The 16,365-nt window shown below is 47.9% G+C and overlaps 1 protein-coding gene across 1 annotated transcript in view; it reads left to right on the top strand.

Annotated features, from left to right (window-relative positions):
* Nucleotides 1-16,365, top strand: part of SCN8A (sodium voltage-gated channel alpha subunit 8) — a 176,916-nt gene that overhangs the window by 98,095 nt on the left and 62,456 nt on the right. Inside the window, exon 11 of the mRNA XM_075551664.1 lies at nt 6,455-6,693. Within this exon, the coding sequence (XP_075407779.1) occupies nt 6,455-6,693 (239 nt within the window). The remainder of the gene's footprint in view (nt 1-6,454; nt 6,694-16,365) is intronic.

The following is a 16,365-nucleotide window of genomic DNA, read 5'->3' as shown; positions in this document are numbered from 1 at the left end:
GGACAGTGGACTAGCCCTCAAGCCCCCTATCCCAACACATCCCAGCTGCTTTTTCTTTTCAACTGCTTACAGCCTGTTCGGTCCTCCCGTAAGGAAGAATGTACTGTGCACACTGATTGCCCCTAATTCTGCCTCTCCCACCTAGCCATGAATAAATACATTGGAGGTGTGAGTAGGTAAGCGGGAACCCCTCATGTGCACAGGGAAAGAGTCGCTGACCGTCTGCAGTCACGTGACTGGCATCCCTGAGTTCTCTGCTCCGTGGTTCCTCCCAGACCCTGCCTCCCATGCTGAGGACGCTCGAAGGAGTTTCCATTGTACTACAGTCCCCCTGGCAAGTATGTAGAAGCGTCCTATCTAATGGAGGTCTCTATTCCAAGTTCTTCTTGCTTTCCTTGTAGATAGAGTAAATGACCACATTTCTTCTCACCAGCTTCTGGTGGCTCCTGCGTGAGTCTGTCCTATGCGATGCATGTGAATCGAGCTGAGTCGTGCCGTTGTTGATCCAGATTATTCTTGAGCCTCAAGCTGCTGCTGTTTAGAGTCCGGACTGCACACTAACCCAACTGTAACCGGAGTCTCGGAGACAGAGAGACTCAACATGATCCGGGGGTCCTTGGCACGAGTTATCTTCTGAATCTGTTAAACCTCCACATACATCTCTTTGGGGGAGGGGAGGGACAGGCTGCACTTGCACTTGAGGGGAGGGACAGGCTGCACCCTAGGGACAGGAAATCCCTAGGGTGAAGTTAAAAGAATATTAAATTCCATCCGGCTCCCCACACAACCTTTATGTACTCTTGTTTTCTTGGGTCCCATTGAGGATTGTGTCCTTTAGAGCAGCATCTTTAAGCTTTGTAACGTATACGCTGAGATTAGAAACAAATAGCTGCACATTCTAAGAATCCGAGCTAAGGAACACTGGCCGAAGAACCTCGACCAGTTTCATTACTCATCCTTTCATCATTCACTTGGAGGCCAAGATAACGGTTTCTCTGAGTTTCTGAGACAATTAGGAAAGGAAGACTAATGATTAAGAGTCCTAAACAACAGAATGATCAACAATGACGGGTAAGGAACCGGGAAGCCAGGTTACTGGGAGTGAAACAGCTAGGCGAGAAATAATACAAATGTTAACACGTGGTGAAAAAATGTAGCCAATGACTCTGTGCAATTAATGAAGTAATTGTTAAATGGGAACAGTCTGATGTGTAAGCTTTTGCCAAAAACACAATAAAATACTGTTTTCTAAAAATTAATCCTGTATCAAAAAGGGGAGAATGAGAAACAAAATTTCAGAGGTTCATGGATTCCAGACTTGATTCCAACTTTTCTAGAACTGTGGAGGCTGGGTGATCCCCTGAAATTATTGTCTTGAGTTAATATTTTTCTGTTGTATTATATTATTATTTTATTTTAGTCAGATTAAAATTCTATTAGGATTATTGCTGACTGCGGTGTTCCGACCCACCAGGAACTCAGCACCTTATCCTTCCAACCCTGCGATCGTCTTTAAAGCCTAAGTCAAACCATGCCAGGGAGCCTTTATGAAAGCAGGTGGTAGCTTAGCTCAACCAGTGAAGGGTGTGCGTCCTGCGCACCGTGCTTTTTGAAGATCTACCTATCACGTTGACAACAGCAACTCAACTATATCCGGTGGGAATTTTAGAAGCCAGGGAATTTATGTTAACCGGGAAAAGCAACTCCAAGGAGGAGGATAAGAACCTTCACACAACGTGAAGACTATGATCGATGCACATGTAGAAACTGTTGTTGGTGGGCACTCTCAACTGCAGCGGCAAAAGAAAAGTAGGGTAAATTATTTAAAATGTAGTATCTCCAACAGATCTTACTATTGGCAGAGATGGCAGGGCAGAAAGACCATCAATGTGATGCAAGAGTTGTTTCTTAAGTGCCTTCAGTGCCCAGCACAGAGTCGGTCTCAGGAACTGTTTGCCACACTGTCCTTGCCCAGGCTCGAGGGCGGTGGGGGGTGGTTGCAGGTGCCCACTAATTCCCTTCATCTTCGCCACACCCTCTTCTTTCTCTCACTGCCCCGCTGTGTCCCTCCCTACCAGTCACCCAAGGCTGAGGTGGCCGTCATTGGGTTCCTGAGTGGGAACCATCGGTTCTTGGCCCCTTTTCTTTTTTAAAAAATTTTATTTATTTATTTTGTTGTTGTTGTTGTTCTTTGCCCCCTTTTTATTTTTTTACAGTGACAAGCATCTTATTTTATTTTATTACATTTTATTAGGGGCTCATACAACTCTTATCACAATCCATACATGTACATACATCAATTGTATAAAGCACATCCGTACATTCTTTGCCCTAATCACTCTCAAAGCATTTGCTCTCCACTTAAGCCCTTTGCATCAGGTCCTCTTTTTTTTTCCCCTCCCTCCCCGCTCCCCCCTCCCTCGTGAGCCCTTGGTAATTTATAGATTGTTATTTGTCATATCTTGCCCTATCTGGAGTCTTCCTTCCCCCCACCCTTCTCTGCCGTCCACCTCCCAGGGAGGAGGTCACATGTGGATCCTTGTAATCAGTTCCCCCTTTCCAACCCACTCACCCTCCACTCTCCCAGCATCGCCCCTCACACCCCTGGATTCCCTGTGCCTCCAGCCCCCATGTGTACCAGTGTACAACCTCTGCCCTATCCAGTCCTGCAAGGTAGAATTCGGATCATGGTAGTTGGGGGGAGGAAGCATTTAGGATCTGGGGGAAAGCTGTGTTCTTCATCGGTACTACCTCACACCCTGACTGACCCGTCTCCTCTCCTAAACCCCTCTGTGAGGGGATCTCCAGTGGCCGACACTTGGGCCTCGGGTCTCCACTCTGCACTTCCCCCTTCGTTCACGATGGTACCTTTGCCCCTTTTCTAAGACCCTGCACACTGCCTGCTCTTTCCCCCCTCCTCCCTCCTCTTGATTGGTTGCTTTTGTTAATGCTCATGGGACGGAACTGCTGTAAGCAAAGCGTGATGAGTGGCTGGAGCTGAAGAACACGAGAGGGAATTAAAGGACATTAAGAAAGATCTATTCCTATTTAATCACCGTCCCCTGTGTATTTAACGTGTGCTGCCACGCTAGAAGCTAACATCAAATAATTGTTTCTCTTTCCCAGGTTTCCAGTTAGGAAAGGTTGTTTTAATTTTATGCCGTCATTGTAATCACGCCCTTGGCTGCTCTGCCTTGCTCGCCCGGGTCGCCACAGTGCACTCTCCGGTGGACTCGGCACAATTCACAGCTAGCAGAGGCATCCGCTTTGGGGGGCTCACGGTGGGGTATTGATAAAGAGTACGACACCTCATTTCTCAAAGCAGTCAAACTGGGGGGAAAGGAAAGAGAGAATGCATACAGAATGAAGAGGAAGTCATAGACCGTGGATCTGGTAAGATGCTCTCAGAAACCCCCCGGTAGGCTAGGAAGTTTCTGTTAGGGGCAGTGGGAAAATTTAGAAACAGGTAACGGTGATGCTTGCACAACATGGTAAATGTACTTAATGTCACAGAATTATAACATGGAAAGGCTGAAATAGCAAATGTTTTGTTGCGTATTCTTATTACAGCCCCAAACAAAACTCCCCTATAGAGGTAACTAGCAATTTCTGTGCTACCAGTCTTATTTATTCATTCTTTCATTCAACCAGCAAGCATCACGGGTCTATTGAGTAGCTTCTTTAATATCTGCCTTTCCCTCCCAGCTGTCAGGCGAGGGCAGTAGGGGGCATGGTAGGAGGCTCTCTTGTTCAGTGCTTCCTCAGTGCCGAGGACATGGTAGGTGCTTAGAGGCTGTTGGAGAACTGACTGGTCTCCCAAGGTCACCCTCTTGGTGGGACTAGGCCTTCTCTGAAAAGGATTCCCAGGATCCCTGTGGTGATCTCTACAGTAAACTTTCCAAAAATGTCCAGGGACTAAATAAAGGGAGCCCACAGCCTTTGGACCTCTCCCTTCCATACATTATCCCATTCCTCCCAACCAGATAGCTGGCCCTTCGAGGCATGTGGGGCCAGTAACAGTCTGCAAGGCTGTCGTTCCTCACTCACCTGACCTTCACCTGACCTATCTTGCAAAGCCCCCGACGTGCCAAATCTCGATACTTTTAGAGCAGCAGGTGAGATTACCGGGAGGCGTTTCCCTTTCTGGTAAATGGGGATAAGGTCTCTCCTGCCCCGGCTTTAAACTGGGAAACTCCTCTTTCCTGTGTGGCAAAGGACGGGAAGAACTTGGAGCCTGGTTCATTATCAAGGCTGACAACTGTGTCAGCTGTCGGAAATGTGAACAGTCACCGCTTTCACCTCCACGTGCCAGCTAGCAGCAGACAGTTGGAGAACGGTGGCGATAAGAAGAGGAGCGGAACTAGATTTCCAAATATGTACTGTAAGAATTTATGGAAATGAGAGAACCTTTTCATTTTCTTTTTCGGGGCAGAAAACTAAATTTACCTTGAGAAGGGAGGGCGTTCTATGAGGAAGAAGCCAAAGCAAATTCTCTTCACAGACTTCCTTTCCCACGCAGACCTCCCACATGACGCTTACTGTGGCCCGGAAATCTGCAAAAGCAAGGCAACCCTTTTCTTAGCAACCAGGGAGCCAATCAGAAGCCATAACCCAAACTGCCCCGTCCCAAAGAAAGCCACCACCATGGGCGCCATCCAGCTGGTCGGAGTGCAGCAAAGTAGACGGATCTAAGGCAGCCGTCTTGTTCTTGGTGAAATGTTGGGAAATGTTTCAATGCCCAAGTGATTCCGTTTTGTCCGCAGATTTGGGCAGGGATGCTCCCCATTGAACCAACAACTCGTTTTCTAAGTATGATCATTCTGACAGGTCTCCGAGGTACTGGCGCTTTGTAGTCCTAATCATTGCGTTTCGTATTGGATTTGAGGAGTGATTGGTTGGCTGCAGCCTCACGCTGCATCCATCATTGTGACTGCCAACTGAAGGCCTCCTTGCCTGCCGTGTCTGCTCGTGCTTTTCAGCCTGCTTAGAGGTCCTCCATCTGTCTTTTGAGAGTCCAAAGTTTTAGGGAAATATGTCAGGGAGGGAAGACGTTAATTGGTCTGTGACCCAAGCCCTTATTCCTGCTTCAACAAGAGCAGCAAGTCATGGCTTGTGTGCTTTACATAGTGGGAAGGGAAGGTGTCACATTAGATCTCGCTGAGCAAGGGACAGGACCTGTTGCTAAAAGAAACAGAGACCAAGGAAGGAAGAGGAGGGGGAGCCAGAGAAAGAGGAGGGACAGAGGGAAGGGTGGAAGTAGGAAAAGCAAGGAGATGGAAGACGGGGCAGAGGAGGGAGAAAAAAGGAAAGGACCCCGACACTGTGAACTCCTGGAAGGCGGGCACAGTGACTTGTCCTTCTTGGAGAACATAATTGATGTTCCCACCCAGGACTTGGTTGACAATGCTGAATCTTTCGCTACTTTTAATAGCAAATACTTTGAGAGCACGTACAGTAATATATTCCAAGGATGCATGTGTGTGTGTGTGTGTGTTTCCCCTCATTTTCACAACAAATTAGGGCAACTTGTTCAAGATCCTGCAGTTACCGAGTATCTGAGCTGGTATTTGAACCTAGCCAAGTCTGAGAGTCCAGATGTCGTCGTGGGTTACAAACTGGGCTGCCAACCTCATGCTCAGCAACCACCAACCAGACCAGGGGGGAAAGATGGGCTTTCTTTAAAGATTTAGTCTCGAAAGCCACGGGAGCAGTGCAGCTCTGTTCAGTAGGATTACCATGAGCTATAATTGACTAGAGGCTGAGAGTCAGGTTTCTCTCTCTCTCTCTCATATTGTTTCGTTTATGTTATCAGGAGTCTGACTTTAGCATCCGTGCTTCTGACTGCTGCTCTGATAGTCCTGCACCCGTTAGTGGGCCTTATCGCTTGCCAGGCTAGGTGCTGACTGCGTTAGATGCATTATCTCACATAGTCCTTACCACTGTTCAGTGAAATAAAGGCCCCGAGAGAGGCTGCCTTGCTTGGGATCACTGCAGTGTCGAAGTCAATTGGACCAGGAAGTCGGACTCCAGAGCCCACGCGCCTTTCCACTATGCCATACGCCTGATGGATTGGGTTTTGTTGGTCGCTAGATCATTATCAGGAGCCCTGGCGGTGTCGTGGGTAAGCACTAGGCTACGAACCGAATGATCAGCAGTTGGGATCCACCAGCAGTCCCAAGGGTGAAAGACAGGGCTTTCTACTCCCATAAACAATTTCCGTCTCGGAAGCCCACAGGGGCTCGCGGAGAGTCGGCATCGCATCTATGGTCCTGAGAGGGAGACCGTTATAAACAGGGAGGGACCTAGGACTAATCGTGCTTCCTCCTCTGCCTGAAGAGAAGAAGCCAGACTGAGGGGCATAGTTGGGCACGTCAGCACACGCACCCTTTCGCCCCGTTTTCCGAGCAGTGCATCAGAATGACCTGGGACCCTCTTTGTTCTTTGCTTGCCACAGAGCTGGAGGAGTCGCAGAGGAAGTGCCCACCGTGCTGGTATAAATTCGCCAACACTTTCCTCATCTGGGAGTGTCACCCCTACTGGATAAAGCTGAAGGAGATTGTGAACTTGATCGTCATGGACCCGTTCGTGGACCTCGCCATCACCATCTGCATCGTCCTGAACACGCTGTTCATGGCTATGGAGCACCACCCCATGACCCCACAGTTTGAACACGTCCTGGCCGTCGGAAATCTGGTAAGACGGCGCTCCGGCTCCTCAAGTGAGAATGTGGGGCGCTGTGCCTCAGGCCATCTTTCTCCGCTGGTTCTCAGAGCCGAGCTTAGGAGTAAAGAAAGTGCTAGTTCATTGGAAGGGCAAGGCGTCCACAGATGCTACGGCACCAGCGCTTCTGCTCGCTGTTGTGGCCCCGGCGTGCGCGGTATCCTCTTTCTGAAGAGCTGCAAAGATGTCATGTAGCAACTCTTGGCAGCAAACCCACCCTGGTGACAGAATGGGAGGCACGATACCATGGGTCAGTTTCGGCAACCGGCACCCAGGACTTCTGGATTTTTCTTTTCTTTACTTTTCATCTCATTCTGTTTCTCACAGTGAAACCTGCATTCCTCCGCCAGTCAGTCCCCTTTCACCTTCAGCAACAGCCACCGCAAAGTAGGGGGGCTCTTTCAGTGTGTTAATGGAGCTATCCTTTGGCGGCAGTCCCCGGTCATTAGCCACATGAGGCCGATTTAGGGGGAATTTTTAATTCTGGGCTGTTCCCCCTTGCAGTCCAACTTCTGGGCTGCCGTCCAGTTTCTGCCATGAGCTGGGCTATGCCAGATTTACTTTAATGGTAGCTTAAGTCCTCTATTTAATTCTCTTTAACTTTGGAAGCTACATACACCGTCTTAAAAATTAGATTACACAGTAGATGCTGAAGTCAGATAGCTGTGATCCCAGGATTGGCAGGGTTACTTCCTTGGTACAGAAATCAGGAGTGGGGCGAATTGTGATGCGTAATGTAGAAGTCATCTTATAGATCATCTGGGCCTATTGATCCCGGCTCTGGCTTACAACCACTCCATCTGAGCATGAGCTTTTCCCAGCCTCTCTCTCTCTCACTCACACAGCACATCCATTTTACTTCTGGTTCTGAAAACACGCCAGGCCAAAGGGGTCCTCTGTCCGCTTGGCCCTCGTCGCCTGTTGTGTCTGCTGGTGAGCCTGCTAGCGGCTGGTGTGCCCGTCCCCTGTCCCCCGTCTCCTGGGCCCTGTCTGAGAGCAGCAGCCCCTTCCCAGCTCGCTGCTGCCATGGAAGCCCCATGTGCGGCCCGGTGTGGCCTTGTCATTTTGAAAGGGGATGAGCCTCCAGGCGATCCAGGGAGTCTGCTGGCAGACCCTGAAAGCTGCCTGAGCCGACACCGGGGTGTCACCCTTAAAAAGAATTTGGAACCAGTGGGCAGTGTCGTGCCCATACGGGCTTTGTGCTGTTGGCCACAGGTGAAGCGATGAGAATGACAGAAGGACGTTTGTCGTGACCTCGGTTTTGCTATTGCTGGGTCCCCTGTGGCGCTTTGTTGCTCTCGGTCTTTCGCTCTCGGCGTGATACGGAGTCCATACCGGGATTCCCAAGGGTTTTGACAGGCCTTTTCACCAGCCGCCAGCACAGCGCTCCCAAGACCCATCCAGCGAATGGTGTTCTTTTTCCCTTTCTTAAGAGAGCTAGAGATGTGGGGTCGCACCAGAATGCAAGTTCAGAGCACTCAGAACCTTTGCTCAGGACCATCAGTGACGAGAGGTGACAAGGGAGGCAGCTAATACAGAGGGACTGCGAGAGGCAAGCCACCGGAAATAGAGAAGCACTTCAGAGGTTTTCAAGGGAAAAGTACAGCTGGCATTGAAGGCAAAGAGGGGTGGCTGGTTCCAGGAACTTAGACTGGCCAGTGGGTTAGATGTGGGGACAGAGGGAAAAAAGTCAAGAATGCACTTCCAACCAAAACCGAACCCACTCCTAGGGAGTAGATTATGACCCCTAGCTACTCTGTAGGACAGGGTAGAACTGCTCCTGGGAGTTTCTGAGACCCTAACTCCTTATGGGAGTAGAAAGTCTCTGTTTTTATCCAGGGAGCAGCTAGAGGCTTCAAACTACTGACCTGTGGTAAGCAGCCCAACGTGTAACCACTATGCCACCAGGGCTCCAAGCATGCACCTAGGTCTGAGCATTTCATAACCGAGGGGACCATGGGGCTGGCTGAGTAAGGAGCAGGTTCTGTGATTAAAATCAAGAGTTCTGTGTTGGCCATATTCAGTGGAGTGGAGAGGCCAAATTAGGCAGTTGGACATGTGCTGGACCTCAGGGAAATGTACCTCAAGGGTGTGTTTTCTGGCCAATAACGGAAACTCAAAGATGTGCTTCGCTGCCAGTCAACAAAAGTGCTGAGTGTGACCCCAACAGCACAGAGCTACAAGTCAGAGGGTTGGGGTTCTTGTTAGAGAAAGCTAGACCTTACAGAAGCCCATGATTTTTGTACTGAAATATTTTGCACTAAAATGAGAAAGCGACCCCAAAATGGCTTAACACCAAGTTTTGGGAACAGTTCAAAAAACTACTAGCCGTCAGCACTGTTTGAGCATCCATGCTTCATTAGGGGAAGGTTCGCAGTGCAGCTGTGGAAACTTGTAGCGCCTTCGACTGGGCCTGAGAATACAAATATGGGAGTCGAAAGTGAGCCTGACTCATTTAGAGGCTCCGGAGTACCGCTCTTGTTTCACGGTTGGCCTGGGAGGCGTGCAAGGAGCCCTGCTGATGTAGTGAGTTACACTGCCTGCCACTACCACAGGGTCAGCACTTGGAACCCACCCCGCCACTGCACAGAGTCAGTCTCAGAAACCCCCAGGGCAGAGCTGCCCTGTCCTTGTCGGGCCACCGTGAGTCAGCGCAGACTCCGTGGAAGTGAGTTTGGCTCTTTGGGTGTGAGACGCGACGTGGAGCCAGGGTGGTGCAAGCTACCCAAATGGTTAGCACCTCAAGCCGTCCCGGTAGCACCCCAGAAGAAGTGCTTCTGTAAAAGTCACAACCAAGAAAGCTGTGAGGAGCAGGTCTGCACTGTAACACGGGGTCAGCCTGCATGGGGGCTGATTGGAAGGCATCAGGCAGCAGCATCGGGCGAGCCAGGGTGTCTGGGAAATGGAAACCAGCTGTCTGTGCAGAGCCCCCCTCTGCCACTTGTCAAAACCAGGCAGTCCCAGGAGGAACTGTAGAGGCCGCGTAGTTCCACTGCTTCCTTTTGTGGACGGCACTGAGCCCAGGGAGCGCTGCGACAGAGGAACACAGCAGTGAGTCTGCATGGGGTGCTCTTAAAAACAGTCTCCAGAAAACCCTTTTGGAGAGTAAGCTCCCAGCACAGCGCCATGGTCTGCTTATGTAACAGTTTTGTTGGCATGTCATTCACAAATTGTACAAGTCAGGAGTTAAAAAGAATTGTGCAATCATTCACCACAATCAATTTCACAGCATCATCTTCCTTCTTGAGCTCATTGTTAGTAGCTTTCCATTTCCCCCAGCCTCCCCTGCCACATGCCCAAGAAACCATTCATCCAGTTATTGTCTCTATAGATTTACCTATACAGAAGAACATTTAAAAAGCGAAAATGACTAAAAACAATAACACGGTAAAAGGAAAACCTCAATAGAAGAGACAGCAGAAAATATTAAAAACGAGAACAAATTTCACATGGGTCAAAAGGGAGATCAAATGATAAGGTGCCAAACCTGTAGCCCACCTATATCTGCAGTATCTGCTTTCCAAAGCACTGTGCTGTTCACGTCCCTGGCCTGTGGCCAGAGGGCATTCATTGGGCGTAAGCTGCAGGTATTTCCCCGTCAGGGTTTCCTTTTCACGGAAACCCCGTTAGAGTGGGTCGCAAGGGAGATCAGATGGTAAGGTAATACATTTTTAAACCTGGCTACTTCTGCCATCATCGACTTTATAACACGCGCGCTCTCTCTCTCTGATAACACGCTATTCACGCCCTATGGACCGAGGGGATTTGCCAGAGGGGATTCTGTGTGTGACCCTAAGTGGATGGTAGGTTTGCACTCTCATCCACAGCCTTCTGCAAACCAAGTGTTCCCGATTTAAGCTCTGATGCCATTCCCTCCTGCGGATTTGGATTTTATTAGTTACACACAGGCTGGTGCGTTTCTTCCATGTAAGTTAGTTGACACCTCACTTAGATGGCTGCTTGTTTAGAGACAAGCCTTTAAAACCCCAGGCCATTCTTTCTGATAGCTGAGCACCATCTAGTGTCTTCACCACTCATTGCTATAGCCCCCATGTCGTCAGTGCTCTCTTCCTGAGGTGAGCATCCAGCAGGGCCCTGTCATAAGAACTAATTGTTCGTGTATTGGGGTGAGAATTAGTGTAAGCCCCAAAATCCATTCATAAATCTAGGGTTTTTATATGTCTCTGGTTCACCTTATAGATACCATTGTCATTTTATGTTAGAGAACATTATCAATCATCCTCTTGGGGCATAAGGTAATTTTGTTGATAGTGTCATTAATTTAGCTAATGGTATATAATTAACACATAGTTGAGAAAGGAAATTATGCAAGTACAGGCCGGCATGAGCTGCAATACAGGAATTGGTGTCTTGTATAGACTTTTAAGTGACTAGATATTACTACACAAATAATGGGGGTTTGTGATAAGGCAAAGCCTTCAATACTCTTCATCAAGTAGGCATTGAGCCGTGCCGACCAGATCAATACATGTCATAATAAAGCAAGGAGGGCATTAAAATGGTAAGTATGTGGTAGTCCTGGCCCACCATTCATTGTGCACCCTCAAGGCAAGAGATCAGAACCAAAGTCCAAAGACGACCAGTTCTATGTCCTTGGGACGGCAGTCATCTGCTCCCTCCCACACTAGGGAGTTTCAGCCTTAAGTCCAAGGGCTACAGGTAAGTTTGAGATCAAGCCCAGTTCACTTAGTGGGGTTCCCACAGAGAGAGCCCTAATTTGGCCTATGAAGGATGTTGTGTACCTCAAAGAGTCAGAAATCCTAGTCTATAGCACACTCAGGCCCTTGGCCTGGGTCAGCAAGTGCTGGATAGAAACCAGGTCAAAAGTATCCAGTTAGGAACACTGTACCAGGCATGTTCTCCCCTTGGGTCCTGTAGAAGTATTGTTAAGCATGTTTTTCCCAATGGGCAGTTGCTCTTCCCCATTTTCCTACCAGCAGAAATGTAATTACCTTCTCCAAGACACACCTGTTCCCCTCCCCTCATCTTGGTCTGCATTTCCTGAAGGTCTTCTTATCACTTTGGAGGGGTGTCTGTGGGTTTGGGGTGACCTTAGCACAATGTTGTGTGGCAGCAATGGAATGGTCTTCTCCCTCTCCCCACATCTTGAAACACTCACCCCAGCTGAGGTAAGGTCTTCTGTTGAAATGATTGTGAAGATGTACATTCAAAGGATACCCAAAAAACAGGATTTTTTTTTTTTTTTACAAAACAACCTTATCACCTTCAAAGTACTCTCCATTACATGTAATACCTTTGTCAAACCTGCAATTCCATTCTTGGAAACATTTTTCAAACTCGTCTGTTTGGACGGCTGATAGCACCTCCCTCATTTTGTTCTTCCCAAAGAATGCCATTCTGAGACTACTCATTGCATTTTGTGGGTACAGACTGGAGGAATGTCCCGGACTTTCCTTGACTCTCACGACCTTGACACTTGAAGTCATCTTGTAGAACATCCTTCCACTGGGGTTTTTCTGGTAGCGTCTCATAATTAGATTCAGACTGCTTCTCTGACACACAAGGGGACCTCTTTTGTTTTCTCATTACATCTACCAAGGTTTTCTTCTTCTCCTGTCCTGGCCTGTATTTAGTTTTGGTTCTTTTAGTGGAAAATGGAATTTAGAAGTCATGATTTGGGCTCTAGGCATTCGTATTGCTGTTGGGGTGTCACTGCTCCCCAGCTCTCTCGGGAGAGCACGAGCTGTGTACATGGAGAGAGAGAGAGAGAATGAAAACCTGCGTTCACACTGTTACGTCCAGTCTAATCTGCTACCATTGGATTCATTCTAGCTTTCTCCTTTTCTGTTCATGTAATTCCTCCTCCAATAATGAGAAACGAATGTTTCTAATCCATTCACTTACTTGATAACTTACCACTCACTGCTGCCTTCTGCACTGTGAATCCCCTCCTGACCTTGTTCAGGCTCTGCCTCTCCACGCTGGGCCACCACACATACACCCGCCCACTCCTGGCTTCCCATCAGGCCACCTCTGACTCGCTCTACCAGGACTGCCCCCTCAGGCTCTGACCCTCATACGGACACCCCTTCACCCCATAAGGCATACACTCCCTATGCCAGACTGCCCTTCTCCCTGGAGGGTCTCCCCTGGCCAGTAGCTTAGCCAGGCCCAGGCCACCCCCTTCCTTTAACACCTTCTCCCTGCTTGGTTCTGCCAGTCTCACTGGGCCACCTGTCCAAATGGCGGGCAGGCCTTTCACCCTCGCTCACACCCTCACCAGGCCACGTCCCCACATTAGCAGGTCCCTTCTCTCCACTTACACTCTCACGAGGTCACCTTTTCACTCAGGCTCTGACACCCACACCAAGCTGGCCTCCCGCCTAGGCTTGCTATGAGTCAGAATCATCTCCAGGGCAGTGGGCTTGCCTTTCAGAATTCCCTGGAGAACCGTCCGTTCTTCTACTTGCCCCACGTCAAAGGGCAGTTCGGGCATCCTTGTGTTCTTTGTAAAAGCTTATTGCGTTTTCGGAACACGGAGAGGTCAGGGGGCACGCACGATCAAGGCTGGAGGGTAGAGGGTAAGGTTTCCTAATGAGTATCCCAGAGTCCAGCCCTTGCCCGCCCTCTCAGGAAGAAGCACATGAACTATCCTCATGGGACAAGTCACTCTGCAGCTCTCCTGACCAGCGGCTGTCTTCGTAATAAGCCCCCGTGATCGTCCTGGGCCCTTCAGAAGGATCTGCCAAGGTGACCCCTTTGGGCTCCAAAAAACACACAATCGCCATAACTTTGAGCTGACCTCTGCCTTGAATTTCGCTGGCCTGGGGATCCCTAGAGTCTTTTTTAAGATGCCCTGCAGGATTCAGACCCGTATGTTGCTGAGAGAGTTTGTCTGCCGCCAGCTGCGACCACCAGATGTATTTCAACAAGCTTTGTTTGGAGCTGGGAGCCTCGTGTGAGCTAGAACCTTAATAGTAGTACCTGACTTCTCTGAGACCACTTTTCTGTCTATCCGGTGCTCTGTTGATGGAAAACATTTAAGCTGTTTCGTTCATTTGGCGGTTGTGAAATGCTCCTACAGTGGAATGCCCGTGTGCAAGGATCTGGTTGAGTTCCCGGCCCCCAAGTCTTTGGGGTGTATACCTGGGAGTGGAATTGCTGAGCATGTGGTATGGTGGAACCTGTTTAAGGCAAAAGCTTGTTAGAGAAGGAAAACTCAAATATTTTCCATTAAAATACCTGGCAGAGGTAGCTAAAACTATCTTGTTAAAGGCGAAAATTTCTAAGACCTCCAAAAAACAGGCCAGTCCTGCCCGTTTCCAGCTCTCACAGGTTTCGCTGTATTCTACATTTAACATTTTGCAGACCCGCCAAACTTTTCCTGCCAGCCAGATAAAGGATTCTAATTTCTCCCATCCTTGCCAACATTTATATTCTTGATTTTCTGATAATAACCCTCCTAGTGGATGTGAGGTGATATCTCATTGTGATGTCATTTGTATTTCTATATCCCCTTGGGAGAGGTGTCTGTTCACATCCTTCATTGACCGTTTTGTCATTGGGTTGTGCCCTTTTGCTTTTGAGTTATAGTTCTCAGATACTCCGGATAGTAAACAACGGTGACTCAAGGGCAGCGCCTTTGGTTAGTTGAGATCATATATTGGTGACACCGTGGGTTACGCTTTGGACTGCTAACCTCAAGGTCAGCAGTTCAAACCCACCAGCCTCTCTGCAGGAGAAAAATGAGGGTTTCTCGGGAGCGGTTCTGCTCTGCTGTAAAGGTCACCGTGCACCAGAATCAGCTCAATGACAGGAGGTTATCACATCTCTGGCTACCAAATATTTTCTCCATTCTTCAGGTGTATTTTTATCTCTGTGTTTTAATTTTGATCAAGTCCAATTTATCTATTTTTTCTTTTGTTTTGTAGGCCTTTATTCTTGTGCTCAAGAATCTATTGTCAAAACAAGATTTGAAAGCTTCACCTTATGATTTCTTATAATTAGGTCATTGATCCACTTTGAGTTCATTTCCATATATGGTATGAGGTATGGGACTAACTGCATTCTTTTGCATGTAAAGATCTAGTTGCCCCAACACCTTATAGAGTATTCTTTCTCCATTGCATAGACTTGGCACCCACGCTTATAAAAAAAAATCAGCCGCCTTTAACTGTATGGATTTACTTCTGGACTCTCAATTCTCATTCATAGGTCCATATGTCTACCCTTATAGAAGTACCATCCTGTTTTCATTACTGACGCTGAAATCAGGGAAGGTGAATTATTTCTCAAGGTCATTGGAGCCGTGCAGGGCCCACTGCAGTATTATATCAATTTAAACACTGGATTTTCTATTTCTGCCACAAAAGGCTGTGGAATTATGATAGTGATTGTTTGGGGTAATGTTGACATCTTGCCAATGTTATGTCTTCCAATCCATAACATGGAAATGTCTTCCCGTTTATTTCAGTCTTCCAGAAAACAAAACCTTATGTGGATGCTTGATGGCATTCACTAGAAGGGATAATTGCTAATACAGCGCGTATCTTTCTTTTTCTCCTCCTCAAGAAGCATGCGAGTGGTTTCACAAAGATAAGCTGAAATCTTCTCTTCTCAGTTTTCAAAAAGTAATTCCCTCACTCAGCTAGTAGTTACAAATTTCTTTTGACCTGCAACCCAAATAATGAAAGTGCAGCCTGTGTTGATACAGCATGGTTGACGATCGCTCTGCCAGTAGACCGTCCTCCCAGGCACCTGGCGGCTATTGATCTCATGGGCAGGCATCCCCACAGAGCTGTCCCCGTCAGCTTGTCTTAGGAGCCCGAGTTCTCAGCATGTGCTTATTTCAGTGTCAGTCACCCGGTGCTTCTTAGTGAGCACTTAACGTGTGTTCACTGGGAACCAATGGGGTCATCAATTCCATCTGTAGTGAATTAAGCAAGCTAGCCCTTCTGGGTAGAGGAACTTTTGAGGGGGTACCTTAAGAGTGGAAGGTATGTCCGGGAATGGAGTTGCTGGCCCTGCTCTGCACCCTGAACTCACTCAGAGGGAAGCCCTGTGTATGACTTGGCGTACACTGTGAACTTGGGTTGTGCTTTGGCCCATCTGGAGATTTGGGTTTGTTTTGCCTTTGATTTAGAACAGTACACCTACTATTTAGAAAAATCGTAAACCCCACTGAGTGACCACTAAATACTCAGACCCTACTATATCCATTTTGGTATATTCCCTACAAGTAAATATGTTTTATTATTGCTCTATATTATAGTATATTTTCATAAAGTACCTATAAGTTATGTTTTTGTGGCTTTTTTAAAAACTATTTTAAATTTCATCCTCAGACTGTTATTTTCCAAGTTTTCCTTAAAGTCCTTTTGGGTTTAAATTATGTAACTAGTTGCTCACAAGTAATAATTGATAAAACAGTTTTAGAATATTGCCTATAAAGCCCTCTTTTCTTCAAATATAACACTATCCAGTAGGACTATAAAACCATGTGCTGAGTCCAGGAAGAGGGTACTGGACCTGCCACCACTGGAATACACGGGGCTGTGCTTTCTGGGTGCACATCGTTACTAAGGCTACAGATTACAGAGGGCACCAGGAAGCACAAGATGCGCGGGCAGGTAGAAAACAGGGAGGCAGATGCCAGCTCCCATC

This window comes from Tenrec ecaudatus, chromosome 6 (genome assembly GCF_050624435.1).
Source record: "Tenrec ecaudatus isolate mTenEca1 chromosome 6, mTenEca1.hap1, whole genome shotgun sequence".
Taxonomy (NCBI): domain Eukaryota; kingdom Metazoa; phylum Chordata; class Mammalia; order Afrosoricida; family Tenrecidae; genus Tenrec; species Tenrec ecaudatus.
This window is presented reverse-complemented; position numbering and strand designations above follow the sequence as displayed.